Consider the following 16,872-nt stretch of genomic DNA (forward strand, 5'->3'; position numbering starts at 1 on the left):
GGCAATTTCAGATAATTTTCTTTTTTTAGGGCCTCAAAGCTCAATTATAGAATGTTTTTTCAAAAATAATCGCAACCTGTAAAAACTGCATCTCCAGGGAGGCTTTACAGTATATACAAAAAGCAAAGTACACTTATTAACATTTACTGCACATTTCACCAGTACACATTTAATGCCCTGAAGTTTCCAATGGAACAGACTCTCTGTGTGTGTCCTGACCAGAGCAACAGAGAAACCACCCAAAAAATAAACTCAGGCTTTGATTAATTGTCTGCTTTCCACATATGGATATAGCCTGTATATCTCTTTGAATTCTCTTTCATTTTCATTGTTTACACAGGACACTTTTAGGACCTATTATAGCGTTTAGTTTGATTAGACCATGCCCAATCGTGTAAGTATCAATAAACAATTCAAGGTGTTCAGGTCATGTCTTCAGGTTTCATTAAGAGTTCACCTTGTGCATTTCAAATTGGTTTCTAATTGCAGATTTAGACCATGACCACAAGTAATTAAGAGGCATAACAGCTTTAGGGAGAAGCTGGAAACAAATGACAAATTCTCTAGGATGCTTGCAGATGCAGGTCAGCGTTAACATTTACCTGGCACTAAAAATATTCAAAAACCCATGCATACAAACACTTAACAGGAGCATTCAATGGCTTCAAAAGTGCTCTTGTAATGTCTTTGTTTCTGCAATGTTGTCATTTTGGAGTTGGGGGGGGGGGGGGAGGGGGGTATACCTACAACAAGCTTTCTGCTCCGTGACTTTGACGAGCCCTCTAAAAAAAATTTGAGCTGAGATCATTTGAACCTGAAGTGCTCGAAGGCAGCTGCACAAAAAAAGGCTCGGCTCTGAGATCAAAAAGAGCCTGGCACTCGAAGACAGTCTCACGCAGCCAAAAGCACTGTAAAAGAGAGCTGAAAAGAGACAATGGCACTCTGAAAAAGACACCTAGTGGATACATGCCTTTAGGGCACAGCTAAGCTCACTATCTATGTGTGTGTGTGTGTGTGTGTGTGTGTGTGTGTGTGTGTGTGTGTGTGTGTGTGTGTGTGTGTGTGTGTGTGTGTGTGTGTGTGTGTGTGTGTGTGTGTGTGTGTGTGTGTTTTGAATGTTCTTTCATGTGTGTACCAGGTACCTTCACCCTGAAGGTTTACCCTCTGACTACACTATTTCTATGATGCTACGTCTACTTCCTGAGACCCCGCAGGAGCCCTTTGCATTGTGGGAAATCCTCAACAGGGACAACGAGCCATCGGTGGGACTAATCCTGGACAGTAAGTTTGAATCGCTCTTTGTCTCCCCTACATCAAACTCAAACAGCAGACGTGTGCTGAAGCTCCTGCAGTCCCAGTGTCTCCAAATAATCCGTGAGAGTGCATTATGCAGCAGATTGCAGAAGTGCGGCTGGAGAGAATTTTTTATCCATAATAACGTACCTTTAAATGAGCAAAATGTTCATCTTACCTTTGTATCCTCAATCATTAATAAGATGCAGAGATACCAGAGCACTTGTGTTTGTGGAAGGCCTGCAACACACAAAAAAACAGGGAAAGCATTATGACCTCACACTTAGAGGCGCTGATCCTTGTGTGCTTTAGAGTTTGTAACTGGAGATCACAATTTCATATAAAGCCAGTATTTTCAAAGCCAAAGCAGATGGGATGATAGTGTCCTTAGATTGACCATGGTGCAGTGGCTGTGTTTGTATCCGACTGTGTAAAGCGATGTGACAGAAACATTGCACACTGGGTGAACTCACCCCAGGCGTCAACCTTTAGAGGTGTTTTGGACACTGACTTGGAGGAGACCCATTGCAGACCCCTGACCAGCTGCGGAGATTATGTTACCAGCTGGAATGGATGGTGTTGGGATCCCCTGGAGTAGCTAAAAGAAGCTGCAGGGGAAAAGTCATTTTGTTTTGCTCTGGTTTCCCTGGTGACCCTGATGCAGCCAAGCAGCAAGGCATAACACACCCATACTTTACTAAAGTACTGTACTATACTACTGTATTATATGTACTTTTTTGTGCCTTGTCAGAGATTAAACAGCAACAAAGTAATCATTATGCTTACTCAAACATCTCAATGCAGTGATCCATTGAAACATTTTTCTCTTTTTTTTTTCTGAGATTATCTATTATTGCTTCTAAGCAATAATAGTTAGATAATCTCAGAGTTTAGTTTTTATTGACATTGTACAAACAAACTCATAGTTCTCATTGCCACTAATATCACATATATTATTAGAACAATGGGGAGGACGGTATAGTCCTGCACTCATAAGAAACTCCATAAAAAACACAAATACAAAATTATAATTACAGGGTTTTGCAAATTAAAGATGACAGGGATTGCATGCCTATATCACAATGAAATGAAATTGAATTATTACATTTATCGATCAAAATGACATCTGAGGAAGTTTGTACTTGTTCAATGGTAAAATGCAGACAAACAGCAGAGTAGCACAAAGATCAAGTTGTTTGTTGCTAATATTGTCCAGCCCATGTACTTCACTGTTGAATCAAACTAGACCTTTATTGGAGTCTAATAATAGGAGACAGTGACAGTTAGGGCTGTCAGCATTAACGCGTTAATTGCGATGCGATTAAGGGCCGATCATAACGTTAAATTTTTTTAATCGCATTATTCGCATGCCGCCTTTTATTAATTTATTTTACACTTTACTCGGCTTTGCGTCGTGCCTAACAGGCTACTATTTTGACCCTTTGCGGCACCTTTACTTATCATCAAGCTGCCAGACACACAACGCGGATTTCGGTGCCACATTCCGGTGCCACTGATATGCCTGCGCTTCTCTCTGATGCTCTGATTAGCCTACCGCTAGCTAGTAGCTGGATTAAACACGGTTACAATGCTGACAGCTAAACGGTGTAAAGGGTGACTGTATTTCACGACGGTGACGGTGCGTTCAATGAAACTGGTAACCTACAGTCTCATGGTGCATTCAAAGTTATTGTTAAATGCCCATTTCCCATCTGGTGGTTGTTTTTGTCGTTCAACAGCTATTTACTAGTGAAATAAGTTATTGTATTGACTCTAGATTCAAATGTGTGACTAGATTCACAAATACAAATCTTAAAATCAAGTTCATAAAGTCACTTTCTTTGCATTCATTTGATTCCCAATCAAGATACACTGGTAAGAATTGCTTTAATATGTACTTAAAAACAGTTCTGAAATGCAAAATAATAGGATTTTAAACATGTGATAAAACATGCGATTAATCGCGATTGACTATAGAAATTCAGCGATTGATCGCGATTAAAAAAATGTATCGTTTGACAGCCCTAGTGACAATAGTGTGTACAAGACAAGTGTCTACTTAATGTGAACATCAACCTTTTCTATCGTCCCTCACCCCCTACTCTGTCTGTCCCCCCACAGACTCTGGAAAGACCCTGACGTTCTTCAACTATGATTACAAAGGAGACTTCCAGACCGTCACTTTTGAAGGAACTGAAATCAAAAAAATCTTCCATGGCAGCTTCCACAAGGTTAGTCTTTAATATCTGTGTGCTAAAAATGACTTGAATCATAAAACGGATTAATAATGTTTAGTAATTTGTTAAGGAAAAGATTACATTTGCTGGTTATAGTTTTATGCTAATGTACTTGCTTCTGTATCATAACAATATACTGTAGGTATAGGTTTTCAGCTGCTTTAAAATATGCAAGGTTTAAAGACGCTTTTAAAAAATACAAACATTTGACATAATTACTGTAATTCTAAAAAGTGTACTGTCCAGTCTGTGCTACTGGATTGTCAAAGTCTAGTAAAAAAAAAACAGTGTTATCGTCTTCAGAGCCTGTCCCACAGTGGCTACGTGTGCCAGTTTGCATCACATATCAGGTTCACACTGACAAACAGTCAGTATAATAATATATACTGTATACAATACTTAGGTGGTAGCTTTTTAGACAAACATTTTGCAGAGGCTTTCTAACAAGCCGTTGAGAAAGAGACAAAAATAAGGACCATCGACTGTATTTTGATGTTTTTGAAGTGGTGGAGCCTGTTGGTGGTTTTCTAGTGGCTCTTTTTTCTCTTGACCTGTCAACACCACTGCGATGAGTGTGTGTGCAGGTGATGATATCCCTCCCCTCTCTTCTGTCTCTCCCTCCCACTCTCCACTGCTTTTTCTACACCCATTTTTATGTTATTCCTTTTAAACTAGTGGAGTATACGGAGTGGGCGTGAAACTGCAGATTATTTTACCCTTAGAAGACCTCTCTGATCTTCCCTGATGAAGTTATAGTCAGATCAGATTAATTAAAAATCCAATAGCCTTTTTGCCTAACATGTAATCAATGCCACATAAATGACATGAATGTAATACCTCCAACAAAGTAAATTTGATGTATACAGAATATAGAAGAATGCAACAATTTGTGCCTATGATTTTGTTGTTATTCCTGTTCCCTTGGTGACCTTAATACACTAGTTTGTCCTCCCAACTGATTCTCTGACAAAGACATTTCATATTTCCCTCAATCACTGTGATTCTATCCAAATATATTTATATAAATGATACAGTGTCAAATTGGTCAGACCAAATGGAAATGTCAAATTTTGATGACATTCCTTCAATTAAAGACAATTTTCTGAGAATTTCTTTTTTTGCTGTAGAGCTGCTGCTGTTGTATACTTTATTTCCTGGAGCTCTGGGTCTTTGATTTAAAAAAAAAAAAACAACACCAGCCACCAACTCTCTGTCTTTCTTTATCTCAATTCTCAAAATGTCAGGGAGTGGCTGTCCATCATTCTCCGCGCCGTTTGGTTTTCTCCATTGTTTTCTGTCTCTCTGCTGGAGAACATGACAATGTTGAGAGAGGTAACAGATGCAGAAGACTGCCTGGCCAGAGGAAGTGTTCGTCTCCGCTTAGACAGGATGACAAGTGAATAAGAGGAGCGTCCGTGTGCGTGTGCATGTTTGTGTGCCGGTTATAAAGGGATTACCATATGAAGACACCTCGTGTGAAAGCAGGAATACCCAGCAGGATCTGTCACTGCTCAGCGAAAGAGACACACAGAAGACAGAAACAGGTGAAAGGAGGGAGAGTAAAAAGTGCAGAGGAAGAAATAAATATGACAGTGAGCTGGAGACACAAAGAGGAAATACAGAGACAAAAAGACATGTAGAGACATGTAGACATAGAAAGATGTGAAAGTTATTTTTAGTATAACTCACATAGTGTGTATAAACGCCATTTCTGTATCTCCCAAAATGATTAAATGTCTCACATAAAAATGCTAGAGAGCACTGAAAGCTGTAAAAATATACACTCAGAAAATTTGCACCAGTGCTTCTGATGTCTTGCTAGCTTTACAGTAATCTACAATATTTCACAGAGTCAAATTCACAAGCTTGTTCATGTGCCCATAAATTATTATTATAAAGCTGTTTCCATAAATGTTGGCAGTTTCTTGGAAAGAAAAGAAGTGGACTTGGAGAAACAAAAGCAGCAACTAGAAATAAATGTGTTGAGTTGAGTTGAGTAGGATGGACCGATTTGGGATGACTGAAACTATGTTTGTTTATAAAAGGAAAAAAAGAAACAGTGTGGCTGAGAAAGTAATATGGTGGGTGGATCTGTTATCCTGACAGTTACCAGCTTGATGTTTAATCCAGATACAGTAGGTGCACACACTGCACAGTGAAATGTAAAATGTGTGCCTATTGTACAGTAGTTAATGATGTTAACTTTAAAAAAAATGTTGTTTGTAATTTTGTATCTGAGATTGTTTGTATTCAACTGCAGGGGTCCGTTTCAGAAAGCAGGTTTAGTGAAAACTCTGAGTTTGTTAACCCTGAGATGAGGGAAACTCTGGGTTTTGTGTTTCAGAAAGAGAGGTAACTTCACCTCAGAGTCAGTTACTATGGTAACTGAGTCTGTGACCCTAACCTGGTCGGGAGCAGGTTTTCTTCAATAAACCTCAAGTTTCTCTCAGTCTCCTCCCTCTGCACAGCGTGCTTTCATTTCTTCATTCATTCATTCAGTCTGTATCAGGTGCATTTTAGCGCAGTTTGTTATCTGCATGAATAAAAAAAAGTATTGGTTTATTTTTTCTCAAACATTGCATGTCCTTTTGTGGACGATCCCGTTGATTAAAAAGCTGTATTCAGTCCCTCCAGAAAAACGCGATTATGCGATCGCATAATTCAATGCATAATCAGCATATTTATGCGGGGGCCACATTTTTTCAAATACGCCGCACTTTCGCCGCATAAATTGCTGATTTCCGCGCAAAATATGCAGGGCTTGCATGATTTTATAATCCCCGCATTTTTGTTGCAAAAAAGTCACATATATCTTAGCAGAAAGTTGAAAAATGTTGCGTTTACTTCACACAAGAGCAGCCATTTTCCCCTGGTGCCATGGGAACGTTATGAAGTGACGTAATTACGCGACGTGAACATCATCGAAAAGCTGCAAACCCCGCGATGAAGCCATGATGAAACCGCAGTTTTTGCAAGTTCCCGCAATTTCATCGCATAAAATTGCATAAATATCCTGCATATTCCATCGCATTTTTTAAGAAAACGTGCCGCATAATCAAGGATTTTTGCCCGCAACAATCACAACAAAAAGCTTTGTGGAAAGCTTTTCTGGAAGGACTTTGTATTAGTACTTCACAGAGAGTTTATGTCGGGAAATGATATTGAGTCCCGACTAGATTTATTTTCATTTCCATATAACCAATTTGAGAGGTATTTTCTTCACAGTCGATTAGATATATACCTTATCCATCCTCATATAACATCCACCATCGTGGACATGCTTTTACATCCCAGCAGATTCTTAGTGTCGCATTACGTTTTTTGCAAACAGCAGTTTTCTTTACAACATTGGTGATGCGGATCATATTAGTAAAGCCACTGTATGCAGAGCCATCAGAAAAGTGTGCCTTGCTCTGAAACGTTTTTTTTAAACGTTTTTGTAGTTGTTCCCTGGACACAAACCAGTGAGAGCCATTAAAAAGAATTAAATGATTATAAATTATATTTCTGTTAATGATCATGGTGTAGCAGGCTAGAATGGGATTAGTAGTAGCAGCTTACTTTTTCACCCGCAGGATTGCACCTAAATTAAATTATAGGTGTAATACCATTCCAGTTTTCACCAGTAATATTATAGGTTACCTTAGATTAAATATGAAATTAATACACTGTCAATGCTTACGCATTGACTCAAGCAGCAATTTTCTCCCAGACCACTTCTCTCTCTTTTGCAGCAGCCGCTGTGTTGCTTTTTTAACGAAATATATGTTCAAACTCGCTGTTTGTGCACATGACTATTTCCGCCGACCAGTTTGTTTGTGGTTGTTACCATGGTGAATCATAGTATCATGGCTCCATTCATACTGCCTTTTTATAGTGGTGGTGCACGCGCTTAGCTCTGAGTCAACCTACTGATTGATTGAACCAACTCATATCAGCTGTTCTGGAACCGAAAACTCATGTTTGTACATGTCTGTTATGATAGGGTCAGAATGCACAATAAATTCCAGTCCAGTTTATCTGGATTTGGGCTTTAGGAGCTGTACTCGACAGACAACTTCACACTCGACACTGCACTTCCTTGGGTGCTGAGCAAGACACTTGCAATAACATAGTTTCGTCCCCTAGAAATGCTATACGATAATAATGAGTATACGCATCATTTGCTGAAAGCTAACTCTTTGGGACTAGGCTATTTTCTGAAACCTTTTTTTCCAGGTTTTAATTATATATAGAAACAAAGGATAAAAATGAATAGCTCAGGAAAAACTCTTTCAAAGCAAAGTTTTAAAGAATTAAAAGTGTAACTTAAAGCAACAACTGGAATTACATTTGAGTTGCCTGTCAACAGTGCAGATGTTTCTTGTTTTTTCATTTCATTAGAATTGTTTCCACAAATACCTGGGGAAGAGAGATAGAGCTAACCTTATGTGACAGTTGTCAAGTTAGTCATTACATAAACACTTTCAAATGTGTCCAGCTGTGATGACACATTTGTTTACATTTCACATACGAAAAGCACACTGTACTATATGCAAGCACACACCACACATGCATGCACACACACACACACACACACACACACTTTCAAACATGCATAAGCGAGCATGCGGATGCTTATTTTTAAGCGCAGGCCAGAAACAGCTGAGTCAGCAGAAATACTGATAGCCTCATTTACTTCAACCCACATTACCCTACACATCATGTTTAAAAACTACATTAACAATTTAACTGTGTGTGTGTGTGTGTGTGTGTGTGTGTGTGTGTGTGTGTGTGTGTGTGTGTGTGTGTGGGCACAACTGGAGACACAGGTGCAAAACTACAGTCTGCACAGCAGCAGTTCATGTGAACCAAATTCTAGTTCGTTTTCATTGCTTGAACACAGTTTTCAAAACTCTACACACTTAACCACAACCTGCACAACCACAACACTGTAGATTTGCAGCACACTGCTGTCAAAACTGTTAACCACGGATTCCAAATTCAGCCTGGTGTATTTCAAACACTGCTGATTGCAATTCCAGCTGAAAGCCTAAGCAGGTGTCTTGTTTTAGACTTGTTAGTGATCACATACTATATATATATATATATATATATATATATATATATATATATATATATATATATATATATATATGTAAAGCTCGGAAAGATTTTTTTGAAAATAAAGAAACACCAAATAAGAATGAAACTGTTACACATTGTACTGTTTGAGAGAAACAGTGAACAGGTAAAAGAGCAAAGATACCAATATGTCCAGGTAAGATGTCTGAGGTTACATACACAGTTATATAAAATGTGAAAAACACTTCCTTTACTATAGTAAAATTGCGCACTTACTGTTTTTCAAAAAGTAATGGAGGTGGAAGCAATGGGAACACCACAGTCATTTGTTTTTGCCATATAGATAATGCAGGTTCATGGCAAGAGAGGACATCCAATGTGTTGATAAAAAACTTGTAAAACTTCTGAACTATTACATACCTTTATTTTGTCCAGTAATTACGTAAATTACTACAGACAAAATAAAAATGTATATCTGTTTACATAGTGTAGGTAAGCAAACTTCATTCATTCTTGTGTACCTTGTTTACTGGTGAAATACATAATTTCACTCTTTTCTTGTTATTATTTGTGTAAAGTCACTTAAATTATTCAAACTGTAAAGATGAAAAGATAGTATTTTCTGTATTGGTGTTTGACGCTAGTGTTTTCACTCTGTGTTTTCTGAGTGACAGTGTGTGTTATCTCGATAACGATTATTCATAGTGTTTGGCTGCACTGAGCCTGTTTTGAGAAGCGTGAAGAGTTGTGTTGCTTGGAATGAGTTTTGCAGGTGATGTGAACTGTTTTGCTCAGGTGACTGTTGGTAATGCAGACTGTGGTTAGTGTTTTGCATGTCGTTTCAGTTGTGACCAGTATCGTTTAGCAATTTTATCCTTTTTCCACTCTTTTCACTTTTTACTCTTCTTCCCTCTGCTTTCATATTTTGTTGTTGGGATGGTGATCCTTACACTACTCTGGTATAAACTTTGCTCTTTCATTTCTTGGAATCAGCCATAAAATATGCCTTCAAACACACTACTTTCCTTATGACATTAAGTAATTAAAAGCCCAGAGCATAACACTATTTAAGAATCTCCAAGCTGTCTTAAATGTTGCATTAAGAACACTTTTAGTTTTTCTCTTCCTGTTGATTTTCCCTTGTTTGACATTTATATTCAGTAAAGATAATGCTAAGTTGATAGCTCAGTGTTTAGGGTTTTTTTGCTGTCAAAGTACAACAGAGTTGTTATTCAATCTGTGAGATTATAAAGAAGTCATATGTACAACATGAAAAAGATAACGTAGCTCTGTCAGTGGTTTTGAAAATAAAAAGTAATTTGTCTGAAAAATGATAAGGAAAAAGAATTCAGATAAAGAAAAAAATAAAACCATCTGCTGACAGAGAGACGCAAATTAATGAGGTGCTTTGTATTACAGAAAGATACTGTTGATGTCTAAAAAACAGCAGTAGCATTAGAAAATACAAGACTGTGTATGTCTGTGAGGCTAATTAATCTTGTGCTGGCAGTATTATAAGCTGTGGATGGATCTTATAGTTTCCAGCCAGCCATCTGACCTTCCAGGAGCAGCACAAAGTGAAAAACATTCTTTACATTCAATACTTGTTATTCTATATCTATATTCTCATTTTGTTGTGGTCATGTTTTTTTTTGTTTGTGTGTTGTGAATGCTGGCCTATAAAACTGTAGCCTAGCTCCGCCCTCCTACGTACTTCCGCTCATGTTTCATTTTCCTTCAGTACTCCGTCTGGGTTTGCGGTATATTCTTGGGTTTTCTCCGGCCAAATATTTGGCGGTCCAATCAGCGAACAGAGGGAGTGGCTGAGAACGATGACGTTGAGAGACGCGAGCGAAGCCATTCGGTCCGTTGTGGCAACGCTGCCGAATATCCAGAAGTTAAAGCCCGAGCAAGAACAATATTTGCTGAGTTGGGTTGGTGGCCATGATGTTGTGGCCCTCCTCTTCACGGGGTTCGGGAAAAGTTTGATTTTCCAGCTCACTCCGTTAGTGGTGAAGGAGTTGGCTAAGGCTAACTCTAGCAATGCTAATGCTGAATATAAGCCGATAGTTGTTGTCGGTCTCCCCTCTTGTTGCACGGGCGCATGACATACGTCACGACCAAAAGTTAGTGATTGGTTATGGCAGATCCAGAGTGGCTCTGGGCAGATCCAATAGTTTTAAACTTCAACAGAGTACCCGCCTTCAAGGAAGTTAACACTTGTCAATGGAGAGTAGCCAGACTTTCTGTACACATGAAATGTACGAGAGTCTGGTAGGATAAGGCTAATAAAACTTATCCCAAGTCTCAATTTTAAGACTAAGAATTTTCTCAGCTTTGAGGTTATCTAATGACTCTCAGATGAACAAAAACAACAACAAAACAGACTCAGTCTTCATGGTGCAAATGTCAGAAGCCTATTCAAAGTTGTAATGTAATTCTACACTAAATATGCACTCTATACTGCCCTCAGATGCTGTCATAAAGAATATATAACCCACCAAAAAAGCAGTTGCTTGAAAATAAAGAGCATCATTTCTGATGCATGCTGCTGTTTCTCAGGTTTTTCTGATTGCATATAGCGCAAGAGTAAGAACAGAGGTTGGTTCAAATTTCAATTTTCAAGAATAAACCTCCGCCAGACTGAAAATAAGTGTTAGTCACTGCTTGAGTAAATGGAGGAACCAGCTAGCCTGAAGGAGAGTCACTGCAATGTTTAACACACACACACACACACACACACACACACACACACACACACTTTCAGCCTAGGACCCCTTACAAGATAGAGAATATACTAGGGTGGGGGAACAATCGATACAGCATAGTATTGCAATATTTTCTGTGGCAATACTGTTTCGATACACAGACGCTAAGTATCGATCTTTTATGATATACAGTATGTGTTGGTCAGTTTGTCTGCTTGACACTCCTCTTTTGCAGAAATAAAATTGAAGTGAGATGAACAAACTTATTTATTAGTTGAAATTAGCTTACCTGTTTGAGCGTGCACCCATGTACAAGGGCTCAGTCCTTACCACAGCGGCCGTGATTCTATTCTGACCTGTGGCCCCTTTCCTGTCTTAAGCTGTCAATAAAGGCCTGAAAAGTCCCAAAAAAATTATCTTTAAAACAGAAAGTGATCTATGAACTATTTTAGATTAAAAAATTAAAATATTCATTGAACTATGAAGCCTTTTGTAATAAAAAAAAAGAAAGAAAAATGCCTAAAATGCCACAAAATGCCTGCACCTTAGAGGATTTTCATCATCTTTTATATCACGTACAACACACACACCATGCCAAGTGAAGTATGCAGAATGGAGGATGAGAACAGAAAGTCATTATAAAGCAGCCGTCCAAACGTCAGCCAAGGAATGGGCCTTGACACTTGAATATGAACTTAGTTTGATTCCACATTAGTTGCACCTTGTTTTAGTGTGTGTGTGCGCGTGTAGAGGTGTATGTGCTGCACACATGCATTAATATTCCTATAACTTACACTGCATGAATATTTGTATTGAGGCTGTGAAAGAGTGATAGAAAACCTCCCATTATGGTGAAACATGCGGGTGCTAATAGTCTATTTTCTTACTACCCTTCAGCAGGATGCAGCTCTCTTTGCTCATTAACCAGGCGACCGGTTGAATTTCACAGTTCACTGCACTGGCAGTGGCTTCCTCTAAGGAGGCAGTTTGAGCTCACAGGGCCAATTTGTATGCTTTAAAGGGGTGATAGAATGATTATATAGGGTATTTTACACTGTTCCTTAAGGTCTCCTAATAGGGTATGTAACATTGGTTGGGCTGAAAATTGCCCGAATGCTATTTTATTAGGCCCTTAACTACCCTGTGAATATGGCTCCATTTGGAACAAGAGCTTTTCTTCCAAATATGGTATGCTCATGAATATTTAGATGAGCTGCGCGCTGATTGGTTTGAGCGAACCCCATAGAAACACATTGGAGACGAGACAGCAGGTCTCATATTTCAGACACTGCAAAGTTATACATTGTTTGTCGGGCTATTTTGTTATTAAATTCACTTCTGAGACTTTTTTATGTGAAAAAATCCGTTTTACGAAAATTGATGGCTATTTGCAAATTTGGTAAGACGTGTCGGACTTTAAGAGCTCCACACAGTCTGACGAGAAAACGGCAACCTCCATACCCAGTGGAAGTCACCATTTCTCGGTTACTGGACTACCAGGGCTGCCGGCATAACTAGAGTATATTTACAGTTTGAATTTCGTCACGCCACTTATATAACATCTACCCCAAGGTCTTATAAAGTTAACAATGGTGTCCGATTTCAATTTAATGCATTTTTGTGAACATTAGGGATTCCGTTAGCTGCTACTGTCCCTTCAATCCTATGGGTAAAGATCGCGGCTAGCTGCAGGCCCTGGAGCTCCATCAGGGCCTCGGCATTTTGTAGTCCAGTAACCCAGAAACGGTGACTTTGCGCGGGTATGGAGCGCCGTGGGCTTCCCTTCGTGATGGAGATCCAGGGGCGTTACAATGTATGTCCTATTTACCCACCGAACTGTTGTTATTCAACTATGACAAGGTAAAATCGGTTTTGCATTCTATCACCCCTTTAAAGCTTTTAAACTTCATTTATAAAAAACAAAAAACAAACAAAAAAACACACAAGCAAAGGAACCCATTGTCACTGTGATTAGTTAGTAAAGAGGTGGTCTATTGTTGCTGGTGCACATACACATAAATGGGGTTGTATTTTGGCTGATCACAGATACAAGACCCCTGAAAATGCTGCACTTAATTATGTCACAACTCTGTTTTATTGACTACATCTATTCAATTGTTTGTGTTTATGTCTGGTTATATATTTAAGACAATAATCATGGGTAATACAGACTAAACAAGGATTCACTATTGAGACAAAATACTTCCTAAAATAATACAAAAAAGTAAATACATTTTCACATCTTATTTGCTCAACAGGTCTTCGATGTAGCTTTAGTTTGGGAAGTACTACAATCTAATCCACCTACTACAATCTAATGCACTGTATTCTCTCTCTTCCATGCAGCTGCATGTAACCATCAGCAAGACGTCTGTGAAGGTGGTGTTAGATTGTTCTGTGGTCGGGGAGAAATCTGTCAGTGCTGCTGGCAACATTACCACCGATGGAGTGGAGATCCTTGGAAGGATGGTTCGTTCCAGAGGCAGACGCGACAACTCTGCTCCCGTCAGTATGAATTATTATCTTCATCATTGTTAAGTGCACTCTGAAGAGATGGTGATTGCATACCTGTATGTTTAGGGTTCCCACTGGTCATGGAAATTTGATGGGTGTCCTCGATACAGGAAGAAAAAGAATGTTATCAGGGCAGTAGAATATGGGGGATGGTCGGCATAATTGAGTTAGAGCTCCATGCATTTTCACATATTCCTTGAAAAAATGCTTGTGTTCATTATTTCTTCCACAGCATATCTGTATGGTGTAAACCACAGCTAAAGTGAGAACAAATCAAATTCTGCTTAAATCAAATCTGGCTGTTATACAAGTGTCCCTTGTGGGCAAGGTGTATGTGTGTGTGTGTATGTGTGTGTGTGTGTGTGTGTGTGTGTGTGTGTGTGTGTGTGTGTGTGTGTGTGTTAACCATTGTGGATTATAAAATGGCAACCATTATGTATATACATTTTAGTGAGTCACAGGGGGAGTTCATTTTATTTATTGCAAGTGGCAATATAAAAAGTGCTTTCTTTAGCTGTGCTCTACCCATAACACAAGCAGTCAAACAAACGTTTGGCACATGCAGGCAAGGGAGAAGGTAAGATATTATCCTGGGCTTCTGGGAATTCTGAGCACTGCTATTATTAAATGTATACTCCTTAGCTGCTCCAAAAAAAAAAAAGATCAGCTGGAAAATTCTGCGTGAAGAAGTTTTAATGAAGGAAAATATTACATTTTCTTCACCCGATTGTCCCTTACTAGCCAGTAATGGTTATTGATTCAAAAACATGTTGTGTGTGTCATGTTTGGAAAGAAAGACATTGCAGAAAGTAATCTGTTATAAAATTAAACCATAATGGTAGCTATACCTGGCGTCAGTTTATTACATTTTACTGTGTGTACTCAGTTGTCCAGAAGTGAAGTCTACTTTGTTTTAGGCTCCACAGCGAGCAACATTTCTTGTTATCTGGATACTCTTAAGTTGGGAATGGTGTGCCCGTTCATAATGACAGCTGAGCCTGTGGATTTTCAGGTGATTAGGTGAATTAAAGGATTACAAAAGTGACAGTACATCAGCATGAATAAATTAAATCATATAATGACAATCGTGACGCTTTTTTCAAGATTTCAATTAGCCAGCACAGCTATTCTATGAATCTGGGTCAAAGCCCCATACTGATCACAGCAAGTCTGTATCTTTCAGGTCTCAACTTTAGTTCCAATTTGACTGAGACTGCCCAGCTATTTAAAGTCTAAGACCCCCTGTGGTGTTGTAATAGAATCACTATAATTACTGGGATATTGCTGCATTTACACTAAATCAGGCGTTGCAGCGATTAGCGCAGGGTTGTGCAGCGGTGTGGGAGTGTCACTTAATGGCCCATTTCTGTCTCCATTGTGTTCCCCACTTCATTGTGTTTTGTCTGATCGGAGGTAGGTTACGTATGACATCAGGCTGCGTTTCTCCAAAAGTTGCGATTTATTTCCCGCCATCCCCGGCGGTCCCCACCCCCACATTCAAATGAATGGGAGGACTGATGTTTTCACCTGATTTGGTGTGAATGCAGCCTAAGACTGTTTGACACAGGCTGCAGGGCAGGCCTTTAATCTTTAGGAATTAAAAACATTTGACTCAAATTTCCATTTTTTGTCATACATTTTTAGATATGACATTTGACAGAGATGAGGTGACAGAGTCCACTGGCTGCTTTTAGCCTTGGGACTTCTGCACCTTTTTTAACTAAGGCCAACAGGGCCAAAACCAGGTACAATGTGTCCATACAGAATACTTCTCTAGAAATAAAGTAATGAAGATTATAATTGTGTAACTGAAACAGTAGCAGAGAAAAAAACGCCCAGCAGTTATTGCCCAGCTTTCCACAAGCCGACAGAATCTCATCCAAGTCTGCAATCGTGTGTTCGTGTCTGTATGTATTTAACTTCCTAGATAAAACAGTTTCACAGTCATTAAGTCTAAGTGGGAGTTTTCCATAGTTTAAGTTGTCTGTGTTATATATGTGTATAAAGTTTGGTTTCTGGATAGTTAGAAATTTAGATACAAGAAACTGCCATTCTAATGAAATGAATAAAAACAGTATATTTGTAATGTTTGTTAGTTGTGATGATAAACTTTGAATCAGACTTGTGCCTATGACCTAATTTATAGTCTGCTCTAAAGTTTAAGACTAGTGGAGCCTCCTGAACATTCTTTTGTTTATTAAAGTTCAGCCAGACTTTACATATCTCCCAGCACTTTTCAGCTGGTCATTAGAGCTTGTAAGCAGCCAAACAGTCTCTGTGTTCTTGTTTCTTATCGACACAGAAACACCATAAAACCATGTCATTACAAAATACCAAGGTTTACATTCCATTTGTAATATCTCTTTTATACTTCTGCATTTTGAAATGTGTCAACTGATAAAATTGTTATTATGTATTAATGGAATTGGTTTGTGTGTGTGTGTGTGTGTGTGTGTGTGTGTGTGTGTGTGTGTGTGTGTGTGTGTGTGTGTGTGTGCGTGCGTGCGTGCGTGCGTGTGTGTGTGTGTGTGTGTGTGTGTGTGTGTGTGTTTTTACAGTTCCAGCTCCAGATGTTTGACATCATCTGCAGTACATCCTGGGCCAGCAGAGATAAGTGTTGCGAACTACCAGCATTGGTAAGAAACTTAACACATATACTGCATATACTCTCTCACACATATACAGTGGGGCAAAAAAGTATTTAGTCAGCCACCAATTGTGCAAGTTCTCCCACTTAAAAAGATGAGAGAGGCCTATAATTTTCATCATAGGTACACTTCAACTATGAGAGACAAAATGAGAAAGAAAAATCCAGAAAATCACATTGTAGGATTTTTAATGAATTTATTTGCAAATTCACATAAAAATAATTACGCACCTGATCACAGACACTATTAGCGACAGCATTTCTTTTGCCAGTGCTAATGACAGCCATTCATACAGATTCCAAGTAATTTGGCTTTAATTCTGGTTTTATCATTCTGGTTTCATCATAACTCAATATGATTGTACCCACAATTATCACTCTAATTATCTAAGGCTGTAATATACAGCGC

The 16,872-nt window shown here is 38.8% G+C and overlaps 1 protein-coding gene across 1 annotated transcript in view; it reads left to right on the forward strand.

Annotated features, from left to right (window-relative positions):
• The window catches only part of LOC144519018 (collagen alpha-1(XIV) chain-like), a 150,535-nt gene that overhangs the window by 86,668 nt on the left and 46,995 nt on the right, over positions 1–16,872 (forward strand). Inside the window, exons 32-35 of the mRNA XM_078251901.1 lie at positions 1,139–1,281; positions 3,415–3,524; positions 13,649–13,807; positions 16,375–16,452. Of these exons, the coding sequence (XP_078108027.1) occupies positions 1,139–1,281; positions 3,415–3,524; positions 13,649–13,807; positions 16,375–16,452 (490 nt within the window). The remainder of the gene's footprint in view (positions 1–1,138; positions 1,282–3,414; positions 3,525–13,648; positions 13,808–16,374; positions 16,453–16,872) is intronic.

The sequence above is a fragment of the Sander vitreus genome, chromosome 6 (assembly GCF_031162955.1).
Source record: "Sander vitreus isolate 19-12246 chromosome 6, sanVit1, whole genome shotgun sequence".
NCBI lineage: Eukaryota > Metazoa > Chordata > Actinopteri > Perciformes > Percidae > Sander > Sander vitreus.